General features: G+C 52.0%; 5 protein-coding genes across 5 annotated transcripts; 2 read left to right on the top strand and 3 right to left on the bottom strand.

The window, feature by feature from the left end:
* Window positions 1–292: 292 nt before the first annotated feature.
* On the bottom strand, window positions 293–3923 carry BP01DRAFT_289010 (putative phosphatidylserine decarboxylase Psd2; the record flags this gene model as incomplete). The annotated part of the gene is made up of 7 exons (XM_025571562.1): window positions 293–457; window positions 524–1275; window positions 1338–2831; window positions 2888–3308; window positions 3366–3581; window positions 3649–3693; window positions 3780–3923. The coding sequence occupies 7 exons, from the start codon at window positions 3921–3923 to the stop codon at window positions 293–295; spliced, it is 3237 nt and encodes a 1078-aa protein (XP_025434565.1).
* A 1960-nt stretch (window positions 3924–5883) lies between these two features.
* Window positions 5884–8287, bottom strand: BP01DRAFT_353728 (putative MFS glucose transporter). The gene is made up of 2 exons (XM_025574259.1): window positions 7815–8287; window positions 5884–7750 (listed from the first exon to the last, which is right to left on the bottom strand). Exons 1-2 carry the CDS (start codon window positions 7911–7913, stop codon window positions 6380–6382), a joined length of 1470 nt encoding a protein of 489 aa, XP_025434566.1. The 5' UTR covers window positions 7914–8287; the 3' UTR covers window positions 5884–6379.
* Window positions 8288–9122: 835 nt separating this feature from the next.
* ssn3 (cyclin-dependent serine/threonine protein kinase SSN3) lies at window positions 9123–10689 on the top strand (the record flags this gene model as incomplete). The annotated part of the gene is made up of 3 exons (XM_025571558.1): window positions 9123–9174; window positions 9400–9559; window positions 9618–10689. 3 exons carry the CDS (start codon window positions 9123–9125, stop codon window positions 10687–10689), a joined length of 1284 nt encoding a protein of 427 aa, XP_025434567.1.
* A 298-nt stretch (window positions 10690–10987) lies between these two features.
* BP01DRAFT_389185 (putative metaphase-anaphase transition protein (Mlo2)) lies at window positions 10988–13214 on the bottom strand. Its single transcript, XM_025577895.1, has 4 exons — window positions 13011–13214; window positions 12866–12920; window positions 11262–12789; window positions 10988–11187 (listed from the first exon to the last, which is right to left on the bottom strand). Exons 1-4 carry the CDS (start codon window positions 13124–13126, stop codon window positions 11180–11182), a joined length of 1707 nt encoding a protein of 568 aa, XP_025434568.1. The 5' UTR covers window positions 13127–13214; the 3' UTR covers window positions 10988–11179.
* Window positions 13215–13783: 569 nt separating this feature from the next.
* On the top strand, window positions 13784–17142 carry BP01DRAFT_353731 (MCM DNA helicase complex subunit MCM2). Its single transcript, XM_025574260.1, has 5 exons — window positions 13784–13862; window positions 13960–14075; window positions 14139–16441; window positions 16506–16675; window positions 16733–17142. Exons 1-5 carry the CDS (start codon window positions 13858–13860, stop codon window positions 16830–16832), a joined length of 2694 nt encoding a protein of 897 aa, XP_025434569.1. The 5' UTR covers window positions 13784–13857; the 3' UTR covers window positions 16833–17142.
* The last annotated feature ends 911 nt before the right edge of the window (window positions 17143–18053 follow it).

An 18053-nucleotide genomic window follows, 5' to 3' on the forward strand; every position in this document is an offset into this window, starting at 1 on the left:
CTTTTTACGAAAAAGAAAAAAGACCTGATGAATATGCAAAATATTCCCGTCGGTATGATTACCTCTGCCCCATATCTAGCATGTGTACAAACCACTTCCTTTCATCACTCCCCCTACAGACACCTCAGCTCAGGCTTCATCATCTTTACACAATGAGTTTCTCAAACGCTATGCAGGCTCCTGGCCCATAAGCGCACCGGTGAACGCCCGAAAGAAATAAAACATATACCCCGCTTGAAAAAGCTGCAAGATTACAGAACATACTTGACAAGAATACAATGCAGAAAGTAAATCACGGGAGTGCAGGGACGTCCTCACTTGGCGGGGCCAGGCTGCCTTCAATCCGACGCTTGGCGGACTGCAACTCTTCAAGAGAGATATCTTCGCTCTTCTTGGGCATATCCGGCTCGAACTGAGGTATATCGGGATGATGACCCACAGACATGCCAACCCGGATCTATATGGAGAAACAATCATGTCAATTTAAACGGTCATGGCGCAAGGACTAGCCAGGGAGACTTACCAAGGTTTCCAAGGGTCCCTTCGAATTGTCCACCAAGTCACTGTCAAAGTTGATCGCCCCCTCCTCGAAAAGGAGGAGAATAGTACTTCCTCCAAACTTAAAGTAACCGAGCTCTTCGGCCCGTGAAACCTGCTCCCCAGCCTTTCGTGTAATGACTGTGCTTCCAACCATCATGGCTCCAACACAGACCACCATAACACGCCCATGAGCTACGGAATCGATTGGCACGAGAACTCTCACGTTCTCGCCATAAACATCAAGGGCAGAACGGATTGCCATGGGATTGACTGTGTAGTATTCACCCTCAATTGTCTTGGGCGTGCCCATAACTCCGTCTACAGGGATATGGAAGCGATGGTAATCCTGCGGAGCAAGACGGAAGATCCCCAGCGCCCCGTTTTTGTAGCGGGGCACATCTTCCGGGTAAGCGTCACCAAGAAGGCGTTCGATGGAGAACTCCCGTCCCTTGACCCAGATGCTCGTCGCCTCATCCATGCGGTCAAATACAACCGTTCGACAGTCAGCGGGTGACACAACAACCCTGAGCTCATCCGGAGCTGAGCAAGGCCGGGCGCCGGGCTTTAGTGCACGATAGAAGAATTCGTTAAAGTTATTGAACTTTTCAATCGGCAACAACACCTCGGACATGTCGAGTTGGTGGAAGTTGATGAAGTCCCGGATCTGACTCGCAGACGCGGGATCATCGTACTTCTTCCCTTGCTTGATACTCATCGACTTCAAGATTTTGCGGACTGCGAGGATGGTTAGCGGCTGCTCTTAATCACAATGTCACGGCATGTGAGAGACAACATACTTCTCTTCTTCTCCATTTCCCTGCTCTTAAGGCCCTTATACAACAATCGGATACCCAAACGAACGTAAACACTCATACGCTCCTCGTTGATCTGTCCAGTGACCCGGTCCTGGACGAGAATATTGGCAGAGTTGGCCCCCAGCTTGTAACCACCATAACCGATTTTCGTAATGACCTTAGTATACCATTTGCGCTGCGCCTGGCTTGAGGTCACAAACCCTCCCATGACAAGATTGTCCACTTGCCGCCAATCCCGACTTGCACATGTAGCGATATGCGTGATAATGTCGGCATCGGAGCGGGAGGAGAGCCGTGGCTGATGACACAAGGGGCATTCCCGAAGCTCTATGACATGTTCCACGCCACGTTCATCTCCCAGATCATCCGGTTGAAGGTCTTCATCAACCAAGCCCGGTTGCTCATCGGTAGGTATAGTGGGGACATGTGTGGTCCGGGGGTCGTGGTTCGCCGGTAAGCCAGCGTTAGATCCAGCAACAAGATCATCATCCCCGCTGGACTGTTCCTCACTGTCCTGACTGATCGTTGATGATGAAGGTGAAATCTTTCTGCCAGTCGATCTCGGGTCTTTTTGAAGGGCCTGGAGAGTATCTTCAAGGCAGATCACGGCCTGATCGAAAGTCAGGTCCATAGTCTCGCTTGGTTGATTCTCCCGACTAAAGCGCTCGAAGAAACTGTCAATCGTGGACTCCTTCAAGGTGGAACCAAGAGTATCAAGCATTGTGGTCATTTCAACCTTGTCGATTCGGCCACTGTCGTCTGCATCATACTGCTTGAGCATGAGTCTCCAGAACTGCTGGCGCAAGGCACGATATGGCATATATTTGGCCTTCACAAACAGCTCGGGCGAGTGCTTGTCCTCCCATCTGTCCTTGTTCTTTAACTTCAGTGGGATGCGGTAAATTCGAAGACCTTCGCTGTCGGATTCAAGTGGGGAGACGGTAAAGTTAGCCAAAGTGGGAGAGCTGGAGAAACCGGGCGGCTCGATGTCTTCAGGAACGCTCCGAGGTGGAAGCAGAGTCGACTCTCCCTGCTGTGATTGACCCGACAGAGACGTAGAAGAGCCTCTCGGTGACATGCCCAGCCGAGGCGATTTAGAAAGGCTGCTTGTCGAAGGGGAAGGGCTGACGGAGATCTTAGGTGGTGGTCTATTAGCCAAGTCCGATTCAGAGCTCGTCAGGTCGGGAGTCTGGTTTGACAGATCATAGAGACCGGTCTCAGGATCAGCGTTGGGGGCGGATTGGATCAGTGTCTGCAGTGGAAATCCCGCAGATGCGACAAAGTCATTGCCAGAGAACTTATCCCTGTCCATGACGGTGAAGCCGATCGTATAGGATGTTTCATGTTTCATGACTTGGAAGACCATCTTCTCATTGTATACTGGATTCAGATTGTGACGAACAACCGGCGTTCGCATCGTTTTTCTTCCGAGTGAAGTGACAACGAATGGGTCCATGTCGAATGAGGTGCGCGTCACTGTATCATACATTAGCCTAAGCATGGTCGGCAGTGGGCAGCGAGGGAACGCATACCATTCCGTTCCGGCGGTAGATCTGTCACCTTGATGATCTCCATGAATACGATACCCTGCACTCCGTTGCCTACACCAGAGAATTGGTAGGCTCGTGCTGCCAAAGATTTACGTTTCAGGCGCTTAAGCCGAAGCCGCCTCCTTCGCTTTTCCACAACCTCTGGCTTGGTCGGGTCGTCTGTCTCATCCGACGTCTCTTCCTCTCTGTCGACATCTTCCAGTGATAACGAAGGAACTTGCGGAAACTCGTCATCCTCGTCACCAGCATATACCAGGTTCCTGAACTTCTGGTAAACCTCTTCCGCAGAGGCGTTGGGGTTTGCCGGGTCGAGGAGAGAAAATTGCAGCAAGATTTCCCCGGAGATAATGCTGTCCTTCTTCTTTGTAGGCTTCCGTTTCGACCGGAGAGTGTACCATGTGGGCTGCAGACATCATGTCAACTCGCAAAGTCCAGGTCAGTCGCATTCGAGGGAGAGTACCTGTTGATGGACCTCGCCGCGGCTGAATATTTCCTCGAGAGCAATGTCGAATTCGCCCATATAGTCTTTGCCGAATCTGTCATGGTCCCAGCAGATGCACTCCAACAGTGGTACACCGACCACGGGCATCTCGAATGTCACATTCCATTCTGGGTTCAGTGTCTTCGGTATTGTGGGTGTGGATTGTCGAGCGTCTCCAAGTGTGACGATCATATACTGGGTAAAGTGGTTCGTTAGCGGGCGATCAGCTTTCTCGAGCTCTAGTACGGATTTAATGCCATACCGGATCACTCGTCCCTCCTCTGTCCTTGGGTGCTAAATTTCTCCCCTAGTGCGAATTACCACAGTCAGCAATTGTCGAAGAATGCGGGCAAAGTTTCCGGTCGCTCCGCGGTCTGGAAAGTGCGGACTCACCCGAAGGACGGAGATCTTGAGAATTAACGGTTTCGTGTCAGACATTCTCATGGGACTGGTACTTCTGCTTTGGCCGGGAGTAGTATTGGTGCTTTTTGAGATCAAATGAGTGCTGAGACGTTGCGGTAACGGTATGCGGACCATGGTGATAAACCGTCCGGGAGTGCGGGGAGGGAGGGGGGGGGAGAAAGCAGGTCAGATGGGGACCGGAAGGTGACGTCGCGTCGACACTGACGACGGCGAAGATGATCGGAGGGTGATGTTATTATCCAGGGACGTGTTCGTGAGCAGACAGGGATATTGGGAGGGTCAATCTAATCTGAACAATAATCAGCCACTGAAGAGGGAGAAAAGGACGAGATTCCCCAGTCACAATGACGGAGAGATGTCGCGGTGGTTGCCTGTCAAGGACGAGTGCCGGACGATCCTGACTGATCTGCTGCTCCGGTCGAAGCCAACAATCCCACGAGGCAAGGCACCACCACGGTCGCAACGCACTGCAATGAAGATGGGACGGAGAAGGGCACACAGACTTTGCAATTGGCACACTTCAGACGTGAGAGAGGAGAAACATGGCGAGAAAACAAACCGACAGTGTAGAGAGTCGAAAGCGAAGTGAGAAGGATGCAGTGGGAAAGTTGACTGCGCGGCTGCGTGGGTTGAGAGTGAGACCGAGTGGGTTGCGCATAGACTTTATTCTGTTTAGTTAACTAGTGGTTGGGGCGCATCGAAGCACAGAGAAAAAGGAATAAGCAAGCCAGAGGGATAGCAGTCTAGATACAGTTACTCTGTACATAGACCAGACTGTCCTCTCGTGAATGAAGTGGGGTGGCCTCGATCGATTTGGGAGGAGATTAACGGAATACGGGATGAGAACCACCAAAAAAAAAAAATAGATATATATCAAAATTAAAAACAAAAATAGTACGAGAGTAAGATGCCAACTTGACATATGGCTAGCCCTAGATCTGATCGGATTTTTTCGTAATCTCATTCATTCTCTCCTTTGTAAGTTATCCTCGGCATCGCAGGACTATTCCGGAGAACGGAAATAAGATTCATGAGGTTGGGTCTATCGTGCGCAGTTCTCGTCCCCCACAACTCTCGAACCTTCTCTGCCCCCAATAATAATGTAATGCAGCCAGATGCATTTATCCCCCTTGTGCAAAGCGTCCCCTCCTCTCGAGTATTTGGCGAATTCTAGAGGATCCTGGCGAGAGCAGGTGGGGAGTGTGAGAGACAGCCGAACAGGTAGGGAGAGCAGCTTGGACGACGTCAGGTCCAAGAATTCTTACACAGTGGAAGTCCCATTCCCACGACTCAACACAGTCGAGCGATTGTGGTTGCCTAGTCTAAATGAGTGGCTCTGCATCACAACCATCGCTACAATACGACCTGATACACTTTATACAGGAGTTCTCGTCCCTCTCCTCCCCTACAGCTCGCATCTACTAGCATCTGCTATCTGCTGCACGGAATGTAATATGGATTTATAAAGAACGAAAAGAAGCCTGCATATAAGTGCTTCCACGGGACGGCCGATTGTCCTACTTTATGGGTTTCTTGCTGCCTGGCCATCGTCGGAAAAAAACCCCTCATGGGCACATCTCGGGGTCCCATGGAAGCCTCAGTAATGCTTCCATGCTTATCCTGTGCAAGCAGTACCTACTACCCTGAAGCAGGGCTGAGCGATTGCGTCTCCACTTGGAGTGCCAAATGCTCCAGTAGGAACCGGCGGAAGAGCTGAAAGGGAGTTGTCGTTGGGATGAGAAATGACAATCTTGGATTGGATGATTTTCGTTTTCCTTTCGCACTGGATTTTTGGTTGACCATAATTCTGCCCATTAAAGGAGGGGCACCCGCTGACCAACGGGCCATTCCGCGGCCTCCGTACAGCGCGTACTCGTTCCACCGTAGCGGTGCCGACAATACCGGGCGATTCGGGAGTTTCAGGCTCCAGCCCTATATCTACTATGCCGGTAGATATAGGGGTGGGTGGCAGGTGCGCATACTAACAACTGATGATGGAACGTCAGTCAATCACTCAATCCTATGTATGCAGTGTACTCTTCGATTGTTCCTGTTCTTTGTATCTGAAGTAACAAGAATTGTCCGCCCTCTCAATTTTTCGTGTTTCAAACCTGAGACGTGATCTCCCCCATTCGCGTATATATATGATTGGGGTCCGCCTGGATGCCATCCTGCGGCCAACAAAATCCAGCCGAAAATAGGGGGCTCAGCTGAATGTGACAGATTTGATGCTCTCAGCATCCGCCGGTCAAGATCAATGCACAGTCCATTGTGCAGGAAGCTGCTGGACCGTCGTAATGCTGATCGCAATCAGGCTTCACCAATCGCCTTTCCAATCCTAGCTTACCCCTTAGTGCCAAGAGTGACACATAATTTGTGGCGGTATGCAAGAGTCTGCGTTGACATCTTTATATCGAAAGTCATTTCGTATTGCACTACAGATGTATCGGAGCTCAGCAAAAGTAGATGGGGGATCTCGACTTTCCAGGTCCTAATCTGTTTCACACCATCGACTCTTTCCAAGAATTTGTGCAAGAACAAAAAAGAACAATTACGGCTACGATTTGAGTTTAGTCCATTCTTCGTCGATTATCCCGACCCCAAACCTCATCAGAGCTGGCTTTGCCCTTGGTTTCAGGCACTCGCCAGTAAATGAACGCGCCGGAGAGAAGAGCCATAGCTGCGAAGACCCAGTATATCCTGCCTCGATCCAGAGCTTGATTCAGGACGGGGAAGAATTGCGCCACAATGAATGTCGCAACCCAATTGGCCGCAAGGGCCCAGCTCTGTGCAGCACCCACAGCTTCTTGACCGACCAGCTCAGAAGCAAGGATGAACGGCACAGGGCCCACGCCGACAGCGAAACAGGCCACAAACAACAGCACGGCAACTGCAGACAGGGCCTTCTGGCTGGTGTAGATACCCACGGCCAATAGCAAGGAGGTGATCCCCATCCCGCTGATGCTCAGCAAGAGACACTTTCTTCGGCCGATCTTGTCGGGCAGAGGAGTACAGGCAAGGGTGATGACCAAGTTTATAGCTGAGATGGCTACTGCCAAAAGAGCTGCAGTTGTAGGCAGGATGCTCTGCAAGAGAGAAACACTGTACATAATGATGCTGTTGATCCCGGTGAATTGTTGGGCAATCATCACGCCAACGACGGCAATGATCGCTGGTCGGTAGGAGGAGTCTGTGATAGCTCTAAGAATGGTCACTGGCGGTTGTTTGGGAGGCATGTTGCTCGATGGTGGTGTGAGCAGCGACTGCTCCTCTCCCGAGTCATCTGCAGCGTCAACGGAGGAGTTGGACCAGCTCTTGACCTCCTCTTCAATATCGGCATTTTTGCCGCGCAAGCGCTGGAGTACCTTTCGAGCCAAACTGCCTTTCTGATGCTCAGCAAGCCAGGTAGGACTCTCAGGAACCAGAAAAAGACCCAAAAGCTGCAGAGCCCCAATAAAGCCGGCGGCCGCAAGAATGGTTCTCCACACGCTCCCATAACTCAGGAAGTACCCCAGAGTCTGGGTGAGCAGGATCCCAACGTTCGTCATGACTTGTGTGAAAGCGCCGAAGAAGCCCCTTGCAGCAGGAGGGGCTATTTCGGAAACATAAATTGGACCGACGACGATAGCAGCACCGGAACCGACTCCCGAAAGGAGCCGGCCGAAACTTAGCAATGGTATATTCGATGCAAAGGTCTCAGCGATGGGGCCCAAGATATGAAAGATAGTCGTGGCCCGTAGAGCAAATAAGCGACCGTGCTTGGTGGATACTGGTCCTGCCAGCAGAGCTCCAATTAGACCACCAAGGGTGTAAATTGATGATACCAGACCGAACTGGGAAGGGTTCATAGGGATGCATTGTGGAAGTGAGGGCGCGTTCGTCGAGGCATGGATACTCTTCTGCTCGCAAGTAATCACGGCTTGGGGTGCATTCAGTTCAGCCTTCAAGGGTTTGAGATTAGCTAAGATAGATACAAAAACGGTCCGGGATTTCGGTGACGCCTACAAGGTGATAGCCGAATTGCAGCGGTCCCAAAGTCGTGATAAACACGAGATAGACCAGGTATGGGGTGACCCTGGACCTGGTTGACTCCCCTGAAGCCATTCTAGGATCGAGTGCTGGATCTGCAGGGATATTTCTCGTGCAACAACGATATGGCTGGCCAATGGATGATTTCAAGAAGGCTTCTCCGGTCCCGTCATCAACAATGTGAAGAAGTAAAGGAAAGAGTTGACTCAGAGAGGGCGCTGCGCTGCGTCTAGATGACGTTACAGCCCACAGGGATGCATCGGGAGAAGGAAAGTCCGTTTGTCTTATCACCAACTCAGGGGGGCCGACCGGGGTTGATAAGGAAAAAGCTTTGTGATGCTGGTGCTGAAGTGAGGAGATGGCTGTCTCCTGGTATGAGCAGCCAAGTAACCCGCCAATGAGTGCTGTAGAGGTAAAGAATCGAGGTACGGAGTACTGTATGGTGTAAAGGACCACTTTTGATGGTTACACATGTATGCTTGTTCTTATTCTTACTTATTCTTATCAGCCATGAGATCGATTATTGCTGAGTCAGCTGCATCCCCCCTCTTGATGCAGCCTCACCTGGAATTCCTCTGGTTATCCTTTCCTCACCACCAACCATTGCTGCTCATTCAAGATTCATACCTGCTTCTGTACCTAATCATTGACCCAATTCTTCGTGCAGGTCTTATGCTGTTCTCATAGTGGTGGAGATCAGTGTCTCCGCGTGCCTTGCCCACCAGATACTACTCCGTACAGTGGACTCTACCTCCATCTGAACAAAGCTACTACTGACCACTGGTTAGTTCAATCGGACCACTGCACACACCACACCAGTTTTCGTTTCTCCTCCTTTGCTTCTTTCTTCTTTCCATGAGTCTGACGAACCCGCCCTCCTCCTCCGGTCCGTTAAGTGCGACTTCCAGGCCTACTGTGGCCACCGTCAGCCAAAGCCTGTCTCTAAAGAAGGGTCTGCAGGCTACTGTGGATGGTAATCCCCGGCTATAATCCGTTCATTCTCCATCCACTTATTTATTCTCCCTCTGCTTCTCCACTGCTGCCTGCTTGCCCATCCACTTCCTCCGTTAGCACCACCTCCGACTGTCTCCACCTTTGCCGCCACTTGGTGAGCCTTCTACTTTCTTGACTTGGTCCATGAACATTAGAATATTCACTGGTTGAAGATTGTTTTTAGTGTTTGATTACTACTATCTCGTGGGTGACTCTTCATGTCAATGTACTCGGGCTGTATCTCTCGGGCTCCCTGAACGGGTTTAGAGGAAACTGTCTTGTGTCTCCATCATGTTTGGAAAAAGCTTTCCGTTCTATAATTCTGTCGCCGGATTTCATCCACGTGGTAATTGTTGTCCCTTGATCCCCAAACCTGACCGTGGCCGGCCACGGGCCGCTAACACTATATCCTCACATTATGAATTGTCCAACTCTTCCTGCGATCTCAAGTTGACTCAGGGCTCTTATTTTCCTTGTTATCCGGAACTCTTCCTTGTTCCGATTGGTCAATAATTTCTCAGTGAGGAGTACTGATTTTGTGCATGCTAACCCGATTTTCTTTATATAGAGAGCACAGATTCAAGAAAGCCGCCGGGGACGGGTTACACCAGTAAAGTACGGGTGCGTGACAGATATCACATTGTCGGTTTCATCAGCAGCGGCACTTATGGTCGCGTCTACAAAGCGATCGGCAAAAATGGCCAAAAGGGGGAGTTCGCCATCAAGAAGTAAGTAGACAGAACCTTATTGTTAATCCACTCAAACCCGGTTGCTAAACGACTACAGATTCAAGCCGGACAAGGAAGGCGAGGTAGTGCAGTATACTGGTCTTTCGCAGTCCGCAATTCGAGAGATGGCCTTGTGCTCCGAGCTTGACCATGCCAACGTGGTGCAGTTGGCAGAAATCATCTTAGAAGACAAGTGTATCTTTATGGTGTTTGAGTACACGGAGCACGATCTGCTTCAGATCATTCACCACCACACACAACCGCAGAGACATGCAATCCCCGCGGCGATGGTCAAGTCCATCCTCTTCCAGCTACTGAACGGTCTGCTCTACCTTCATACTAACTGGGTCCTGCATCGCGACCTCAAACCCGCAAACATACTGGTCACATCCAGCGGGGCCATCCGCATCGGCGATCTTGGCCTCGCTCGTCTCTTCTACAAGCCCCTCAACTCCCTCTTCTCGGGAGACAAAGTGGTCGTCACTATCTGGTACCGTGCCCCGGAGCTCCTGATGGGAAGCCGACACTACACACCGGCGGTCGACCTGTGGGCCGTGGGGTGCATTTTTGCAGAACTACTCTCTTTGCGGCCCATTTTCAAAGGCGAAGAAGCCAAGATGGACAGCAAAAAGACGGTCCCCTTCCAGCGTAACCAGATGATGAAAATCATGGAGATCATGGGCCTCCCAACAAAAGAGACCTGGCCGGGCATCGTCTCGATGCCGGAATACGCCCAACTGCAATCATTGAGCATGTCGCGGCCCCCTGGCCACTTCAGCCGCACCTCCAATCTCGAGGGCTGGTATCAAAGCTGTCTGAAGAACAATGGATACTCTGCCAATTCGAGCGCGGGCACTCCCGGGGCGGATGGATATGATCTGTTGGCACGGCTGCTCGAGTACGACCCCACAAAGCGGATCACGGCCCAGGAAGCTTTGGAACATCCGTACTTTCGAAATGGCGGTGCCATCTCGGCCAACTGTTTCGAAGGGTTCGAGGGCAAGTACCCCCATCGCCGAGTGACGCAGGATGACAACGACATCCGGTCTGGTAGCCTCCCCGGCACCAAGCGCAGTGGGCTGCCCGATGATAGTTTGATGGGGAGAGCGGCCAAACGCTTGAAGGAGTGACCCCGCGGCCCTTCTGTCAGATGGTATATCTGACGGGATTTTTTTTCCTCTTCGGTGACATGAATTTCAAGACATACTCTCTGCATGTGGGACGGCGTTTCGGTCTGTGCTTGAGAATCTATGCATATATCACAGCAACATTTTAGATAAAGAATAGCATATGCACGTTGAACGACCCCAACCAAGGCCTCAAGATCGAAGAGTAGTATAAACCATCTTGACAATCAATTACGTCGTGGCGGCCGGGCACACGTTCCGTTACATATACCATTCATACCTTATTTCCATGCGCTCAGTAGCCAATTCAGATTATCTGCCTCATTTAAGTGATAGATCCATCGCGCCTTTCCATCCAATATTTAGTATCAATTCCCTTTCCCATAAGTCCTAGGTGCATATCCCAACCATCCAGTAAATTATCAGACTCGCTAAATCCGTACCTTTTCCTTGCAAGCCACCCAACCCAAATCAACGAGGAGCAAACAGCGACTCAATAACCTATCCCGAAAACCCAGATTAGCAACCACCCCACACATCCTTATCAATGCAGAATACGAGGAGAAAATACATACCGTTCTGCTCCCTCCGACCATCCCCACCATCATGATCACCCTGACCCCCAGACCTGTCAGAAGCCTGCCCCCCCGTGGCAGCCGCCGCCTCCCGAATATGCTGATCGTCACCGCGCAGCTTCTCGAAGTAGGCCTTGATGTCCTCTGCGCTGACGGCGGTGCCGCTCTCGGCGAACGGCTTTAGGAACTCCTTCACCTTGTCGCGTAGGTGGTTGTAGACCATGGCGCCCTCGATAGCGCGCACGCGGTCGATGTTGCTGAGGGCTGCCTCGCCGCGGTCGAGCAGGCTGCCCGTACCGGTACTGCGGGCGCCGTCGCCGCCACCCTCCCCGTCCTCGGAGACGGGCGGTTCATAGGTCTCCTCCTCCTCGCGGAGTTGCGGGTGCGCGGCGAGGTGGGGGTAGCACTCTGGGCAGCGGCAAAGGTGGTCGCGGAAGGATTCGTGGAGGAAGAGGGAGAAGGGTTGGGTTGGAGTGTTGGTGGGGAGGGAGGCGTGTTTTGGCTTCAAGGTGCTGGGGGGAGTAGTTTCCTCTTGTAGTTGAATTGGTGGTGCTGGGTTGGTGTCGGCGTTAGTCGTGGTTGTGGTGGGTTCGGAAGCCCCCTCCTCCTCATCCTTGATGCGCTTTGTGGCGGGTTCGGCGGTGGTCTCTGCCTGGGCACTGTTGTCGGGGTCATCAGCTTTGCGCTTCTTGGGGTTGGCGGGTTCGGTCTGCGCGTCGGTGGTGACTGGACCGCTTGGCTCTGTGATTGTCGGCTTTTTGTCTGCTGTTTCGGCAGGATTGGGTTTCTCGGAGACGACAGATGGTTTGGCAAGTCCACCTTCTTTGTAGACAGGGGGAAGGAACCCCGGTGTGCCCGCGTAACGCTTTAGCCAAGGATTGGAGTTAACGCATTTGTAGCAGATGAGCACGTCGAAGTCACCCTCCTCCGGGAAACCAGGTGGGAGCGGCGTCTCGTCGTCATCATCATCGTCGTTCTCGTTGACACCGCTCACCGCTGGGATTCCGTCCTCTGGTTTCACATCCTTCTGCTTTTCTTTCTCCTCTTGCTTTGCATTCTTGTACCAGTCGCGCGACAGGCCGATCAAGCACTCCGGGTGCCACCAGTCCTCGCCGCAACCGCCCGTTTCAACGGTGCCTACACCCAGACACTGGAACATCGTCCCGCGCTCCTGATTGGGGTCATAGTCTTCGCCGCAGCCGCAGAACTTGTTTTGGAAGTTGTGGTTATAGTGGTTGCCCGCATGGGGCTCTTCGGAGTGAACGCCCTTGGCGCCGGTCTCGGGATCGTTGCGCAGCGTGCAGGGCGCGGTCGATGGCATCCGCGTCGTGCCGCAGTCGCAGACGAAGTTGCGCTTGGCGAACAACTCAACGAGGGTGTGCTCGCCGTGGCAGGCGATGGAGCAGGAGTAGCATACGGCGGCTGGGGTGTATGAGGTTTGAACGTCGGAGGGTGCAGGGTTGCAAGTTAGGCAGGCGAAGAGAGATTGTCGTAGAGGACCTAGAGCCTTGGTGCAAGAGTCAAAAGACTGCACCTGTCAGTGAGCGGTTTGGAAATACGGAAACCGGTCCGTAGTTGGTGTTCTGGGATAAGGACAAGCTCACGTAGGGAAGGATCTCACGCGCATCAGCCTCGAGGCGAATTTGCGACTCAATGAATCTATGAAAAGAAACTATCAGTATTTTGAATGTGGGTGATCGTTGTCGCGATGCAGAGTGCGCCTTGCGAAGAAGCAAGGGGATAGCTCACTGTCTGGCAGTTTGCGAGTTTTGAGAGCTGAAGCTTTCGCGACGCTTCACAGCATCCTGTGTGTCTTTCGATGGCCCGGAAGTGGGGGGTGGATGGGGTGCCTCTGAGTCGGCCATGCTGCGGTGTATAGTGTCGCAGAATTACTTTATATTTCGAGATAATACAAGATTCAAATTGTCATAGGAAGTTATGGATAGAATAGATGGTGTGTTATCGCTGTGCTCAGCTTGCAGGAAGCTCGAAGCGCGGCGGCGCGAGACACTCGAGTGTTTGTCTCGTTTGCATGGCATCACCTCTGCACTTCGATGACGCTTACTCGGAGACAGTCACTTGGAGCTCATGCCTACGTTTTAGTTGAGGTTTCCTTGACGAAAAGCTAGACTATCTTATCTCTACAATAGTACTTGGAGCTCTTGTGGTTGATAGGTACTGTGTGATTCCGGTGACTATGAAGTGGCCGTGTAGCAACATATCCACCTTTCCACTCGACTCCAGAAAAGCAGAATTGATTATGCCACAGTGTTCTAGCCTGTCTTATTTATCGGGGCCGAGTATCCATAATACTTCAAGCACGTACTTAGCCAATGTAAATATTTAAAACCAATACCTAACGCTGGTCTGGGTGGCGCTTCGCTTTCCCGTTTTTCCCAATTGGGGTTTAATTGGTTTTTCCGAACGCGTGGGAGGCGCGCTCCAACGCGTTTCTGCCGCGCATCAACACCGCCCCCGAAGGAGCAGTCGATTCCCCTGCCAACCGCATGAAAAAAAGGCGCCCGCACCACAACCTCCGTGCGGTAATCCCTTCAATCCCAACCCCCATTACTGCCGGTCAGAAACACCAGACACAATGAGGTATGCTCATCCCATTCGTACTCCAGTGGTCACTCTAGAAGCCACATCTGCTTCTTCAATCCCAATCCTCCCCCCACTAATAATCATGCCCCTTCAGTTCACCACTACGCCCAAGCCATTCCGCCGCAAATCGCGGCCTGGGAAACCTCGGTCGACGCAAGAGAGACAGAGAACCCGATGATGAGACTTCATCAGTCGCCCCTCCCTCTAGTCGTAAGTCTCATATGTTCGAGTTGCAAGAGGCGAGCTGCGTGTGCATGCTAACTCATCGAACAGCTCCCCCTTCGTCCCCTCCTATGCTCCCTTTCGACGAGGATGACAACGAGGGAGATGAAGAGGCTGACATGCTGGGCGACATCGATGATCTTGATGAGATGGCTGAAGACGAAGACGGCATCGATCTGTTCGGTGACACCTTTGAGAAAGATTACAGAAGCACACAAGACCAACAGTATCGCGGGACATACATTGACGATGAAGGCGAGCATGAAGAGCTTGATATGGCCACTCGTCGTCAGCTGGAAGCTCGTTTGAACAAGAGAGACCGAGAACTAGAGCGCCGCCGCCGCATGCCTGCTGCCTTCTTGCAGGATGATGAAGACGCTGAAGTTGATCTTACTCGCCAGCCCCGTCGGCGCAGACACCACTACGATGAGGATCGAGAGGACATTGAGATGGGCGATGATATCATGCAAGAGCTCTCCCTGGAGGAGTTGACGGATGTCAAGGCCCCTAACATCACAGACTGGGTTCTTCAGCCTCAAGTCCTGCGCTCCATTTATCGCGAATTCAAGGCTTTCCTCACGGAATTCACCGATCCCACTGGTAGTTCGGTTTACGGTAACAAAATCAAGACCCTTGGTGAGGTCAACTCCGCATCGCTCGAGGTCAGCTATGTGCATCTTCTTAACACCAAGGCTGCTCTTGCATATTTCCTTGCCAACGAACCTACCGAGGTTCTGAAAGTCTTCGATCAAGTCGCTCTGGACGTGACTCTGTTCCACTACCCGCAATATCATGACATCCACAACGAAATCCATGTCCGCATCACGGACCTCCCCGTCATCTATACTCTCCGCCAGCTCCGTCAGTCGCATCTTAACTGTCTTCTGCGTGTTAGTGGTGTCGTCACTCGCCGTACTGGTGTCTTTCCTCAGATGAAGTATGTTATGTTCATCTGCGGCAAGTGTAAGACGCACCTCGGTCCCTTTCAACAGGAAGCCAGTGCCGAGGTCAAGATCACTTTCTGTCAGAACTGTCAAGCCAAAGGCCCGTTCACTGTCCACTCTGAGAAGACAGTGTACCGCAATTACCAGAAGTTGACCCTCCAGGAATCCCCGGGCTCTGTTCCCGCCGGTCGTCTCCCCCGCCAGCGTGAGATCATTCTTCTTGCTGACCTCATCGACTCCGCCAAGCCTGGTGACGAGATTGAGGTTACTGGTATCTACCGTAACAGCTATGATGCGCAGCTCAACAACAAAAATGGGTTCCCTGTTTTCGCCACGATCATTGAGGCCAATCACATCGTCAAGTCCCACGACCAGCTGGCTGGTTTCCACTTGACGGAAGAAGATGAACGCGAAATTCGTGCCCTGTCCAGAGATCCCGAGATTGTCGACAAGATTGTCCGCTCGATTGCCCCTAGTATCTACGGTCACCTGGACGTCAAGACCGCCATCGCGCTGTCCCTCTTCGGTGGTGTCAGCAAGCAGGCCCAAGGCAAGATGTCCATTCGTGGAGACATCAACGTGCTTCTTCTCGGTGACCCCGGTACTGCCAAATCTCAGTTCCTGAAGTACACTGAGAAGACCGCACACAGGGCTGTTTTCGCCACGGGTCAGGGTGCCAGTGCTGTTGGTTTGACGGCAAGTGTCCGGCGGGACCCTTTGACCAGCGAATGGACGCTGGAAGGAGGTGCTCTCGTGCTGGCGGACCGTGGTACCTGCCTGATCGACGAGTTCGACAAGATGAACGACCAGGACCGAACCTCGATTCACGAAGCCATGGAACAACAGACAATTTCCATCTCCAAGGCCGGTATCGTCACGACCCTGCAAGCTCGTTGCGCTGTCGTGGCCGCAGCCAACCCGATCGGCGGCCGCTACAACAGCTCTGCTCCGTTCTCGCACAATGTCCAGCTAACTGAACCCATCCTGTCACGTTTCGACATCCTGTGTGTTGTTCGCGACCTGGTCGATCCCACCGAGGATGAGCGCCTGGCCAACTTCGTTGTGGAGTCGCACTCGCGCGCCAACCCGTCGCGGCCTCTGCACGACGAGGACGGCCACCTGGTCAACGCGGATGGCCACCCCATCGACGAGGAGGGCTACCGCATCGACAAACGGACCAAGGAACGCCTCCCGCCCACGCAAGAGGAGGTTGCCGCGCGCGAAGCCGAGGCCCGCAAGCGCGAAGAGGAGAAGGAGGGTGAAATCCCTCAGGAATTGCTCCGCAAATACATCTTGTATGCCCGGGAACGGTGCCATCCCAAACTCTACCAGATCGATCAGGACAAGATTGCGCGTCTATTCGCCGACATGCGCCGCGAATCCCTGGCCACTGGCGCCTACCCTATTACCGTAAGCGTTCCCTGTTCCTTCCATCGCATCTCATCCCCCACATTCACTAACCCTCAATCAACAGGTCCGTCACCTCGAAGCCATCATGCGTATCGCCGAATCCTTCTGCAAAATGCGTCTCTCCGAATACTGTTCCGCGCAGGACATCGACCGCGCCATCGCTGTCACGGTCGACTCGTTCATTGGCAGTCAAAAAGTCAGCTGCAAGAAGGCCCTGTCTCGTGCTTTCGCGAAGTATGCTCACCCCTGCTCCCGCCCTTGGGGAGAAACATCTCGCTAACACAAATCCAGATACACCCTATCCCGACCCAAGCCCCAATCGCGTCGTAAGGCAGGTATCCCGGCGCCGGATCCATTCCGCCCAAGACAGTCGTCTGTCCGGCCTCGGTAGAGAGCTGCTTTCGATGGTGATTCTTCTTCGGGTTTATCTTTTCAAGCTATTTACGTAACGGGATGACATTGATTTTGGTTTTTGATGGTTCTGGGAAACAAAACTTTATGCATTGTGTTGATTACCGGTGTGCGGGCGAGGGGTGTTTGGGTTCGGACCATGGGATCCTCTTCTACCTTATTGCATTGTGATCTAATTTTTACTTCCGGGTAATTTCTGGTGGCATGTGGGGGTTGATGTTGATGACAACGACGATGATGCAAGAGAGCAAACATATACCTACATTACTTATTGCGACATTGATCTATTTCAGGCTTTTGCTTCCTTTGAGTACTTTCTTACCGGTTCTTTAAAAGAAACCTAGAATCTGAATCATGCCATCAGGATTGCATTCGACTAATGGCTGCAATGTCCTCCCGGCTCGAGAGGATACTCTGTATATTTGACGCTTCGCTCAATGAGGAAGTCATCTTCTCCGCCGTCTTTTCTATGTTTGATGTTGCGAAGAGCGTTTACTCTCACATATACTCAGTATCTATCTTTTGATTGAAGGTGGAGAGGGGAGGAGGATGATTGTTGGGATGGGCACAACAGACTCGTGACAGAGAGCGACCAGTCCGTGTAGTCGGTGATTTTGAGATAGTACCTGAAAGCCATTCTTGTGATAATCAATGCTTATTTCAATACCTATATACCCACCCAAAACAAAAAGCGCAATGAAGCAATTTCAGTAGCATGATTGAACCAAACGGCATTTTCGTTTGAGAAATGTACTCAGAAGCACTCGATAAGATAACATTCGCTAGAGGAGAGGACAAGAGAATAACATTTTTTTTTTTTTTAAAAAAAAAGACAATTTCGAAGAGAACAGGAGACAAGAGAATGCCTGTCTATTGCTGGCCTAGCACTAAGTGCAATTCTCCCAGACAGGGAGGATCAACTGCGTTAGCCCTTTCGACCAAGCGATGCACTACATACAGTCTCCACCCAGGAATCGCAACGCCTTCATCATGTCCAACTTCAACACGGCCAAGCCGCCGTGGTTCCCCATGTCGCTCATGGGGTTTGATGGAGCAAGTCGCGCTCGAAGTCCCCCGCGATTTTCTCCATTTACGTCGGTCTATTGGATCTCATGTTGCCTTAATGGTTCCATTTCATCAACGCTTGCATGCTGTCATTTCCTGTGAAAACAGTCTCTGCGCCTGAGGGGATAATAAGATG

Source organism: Aspergillus saccharolyticus (genome assembly GCF_003184585.1).
Source record: "Aspergillus saccharolyticus JOP 1030-1 unplaced genomic scaffold BP01scaffold_4, whole genome shotgun sequence".
Classification (NCBI taxonomy): Eukaryota; Fungi; Ascomycota; class Eurotiomycetes; order Eurotiales; family Aspergillaceae; genus Aspergillus; species Aspergillus saccharolyticus.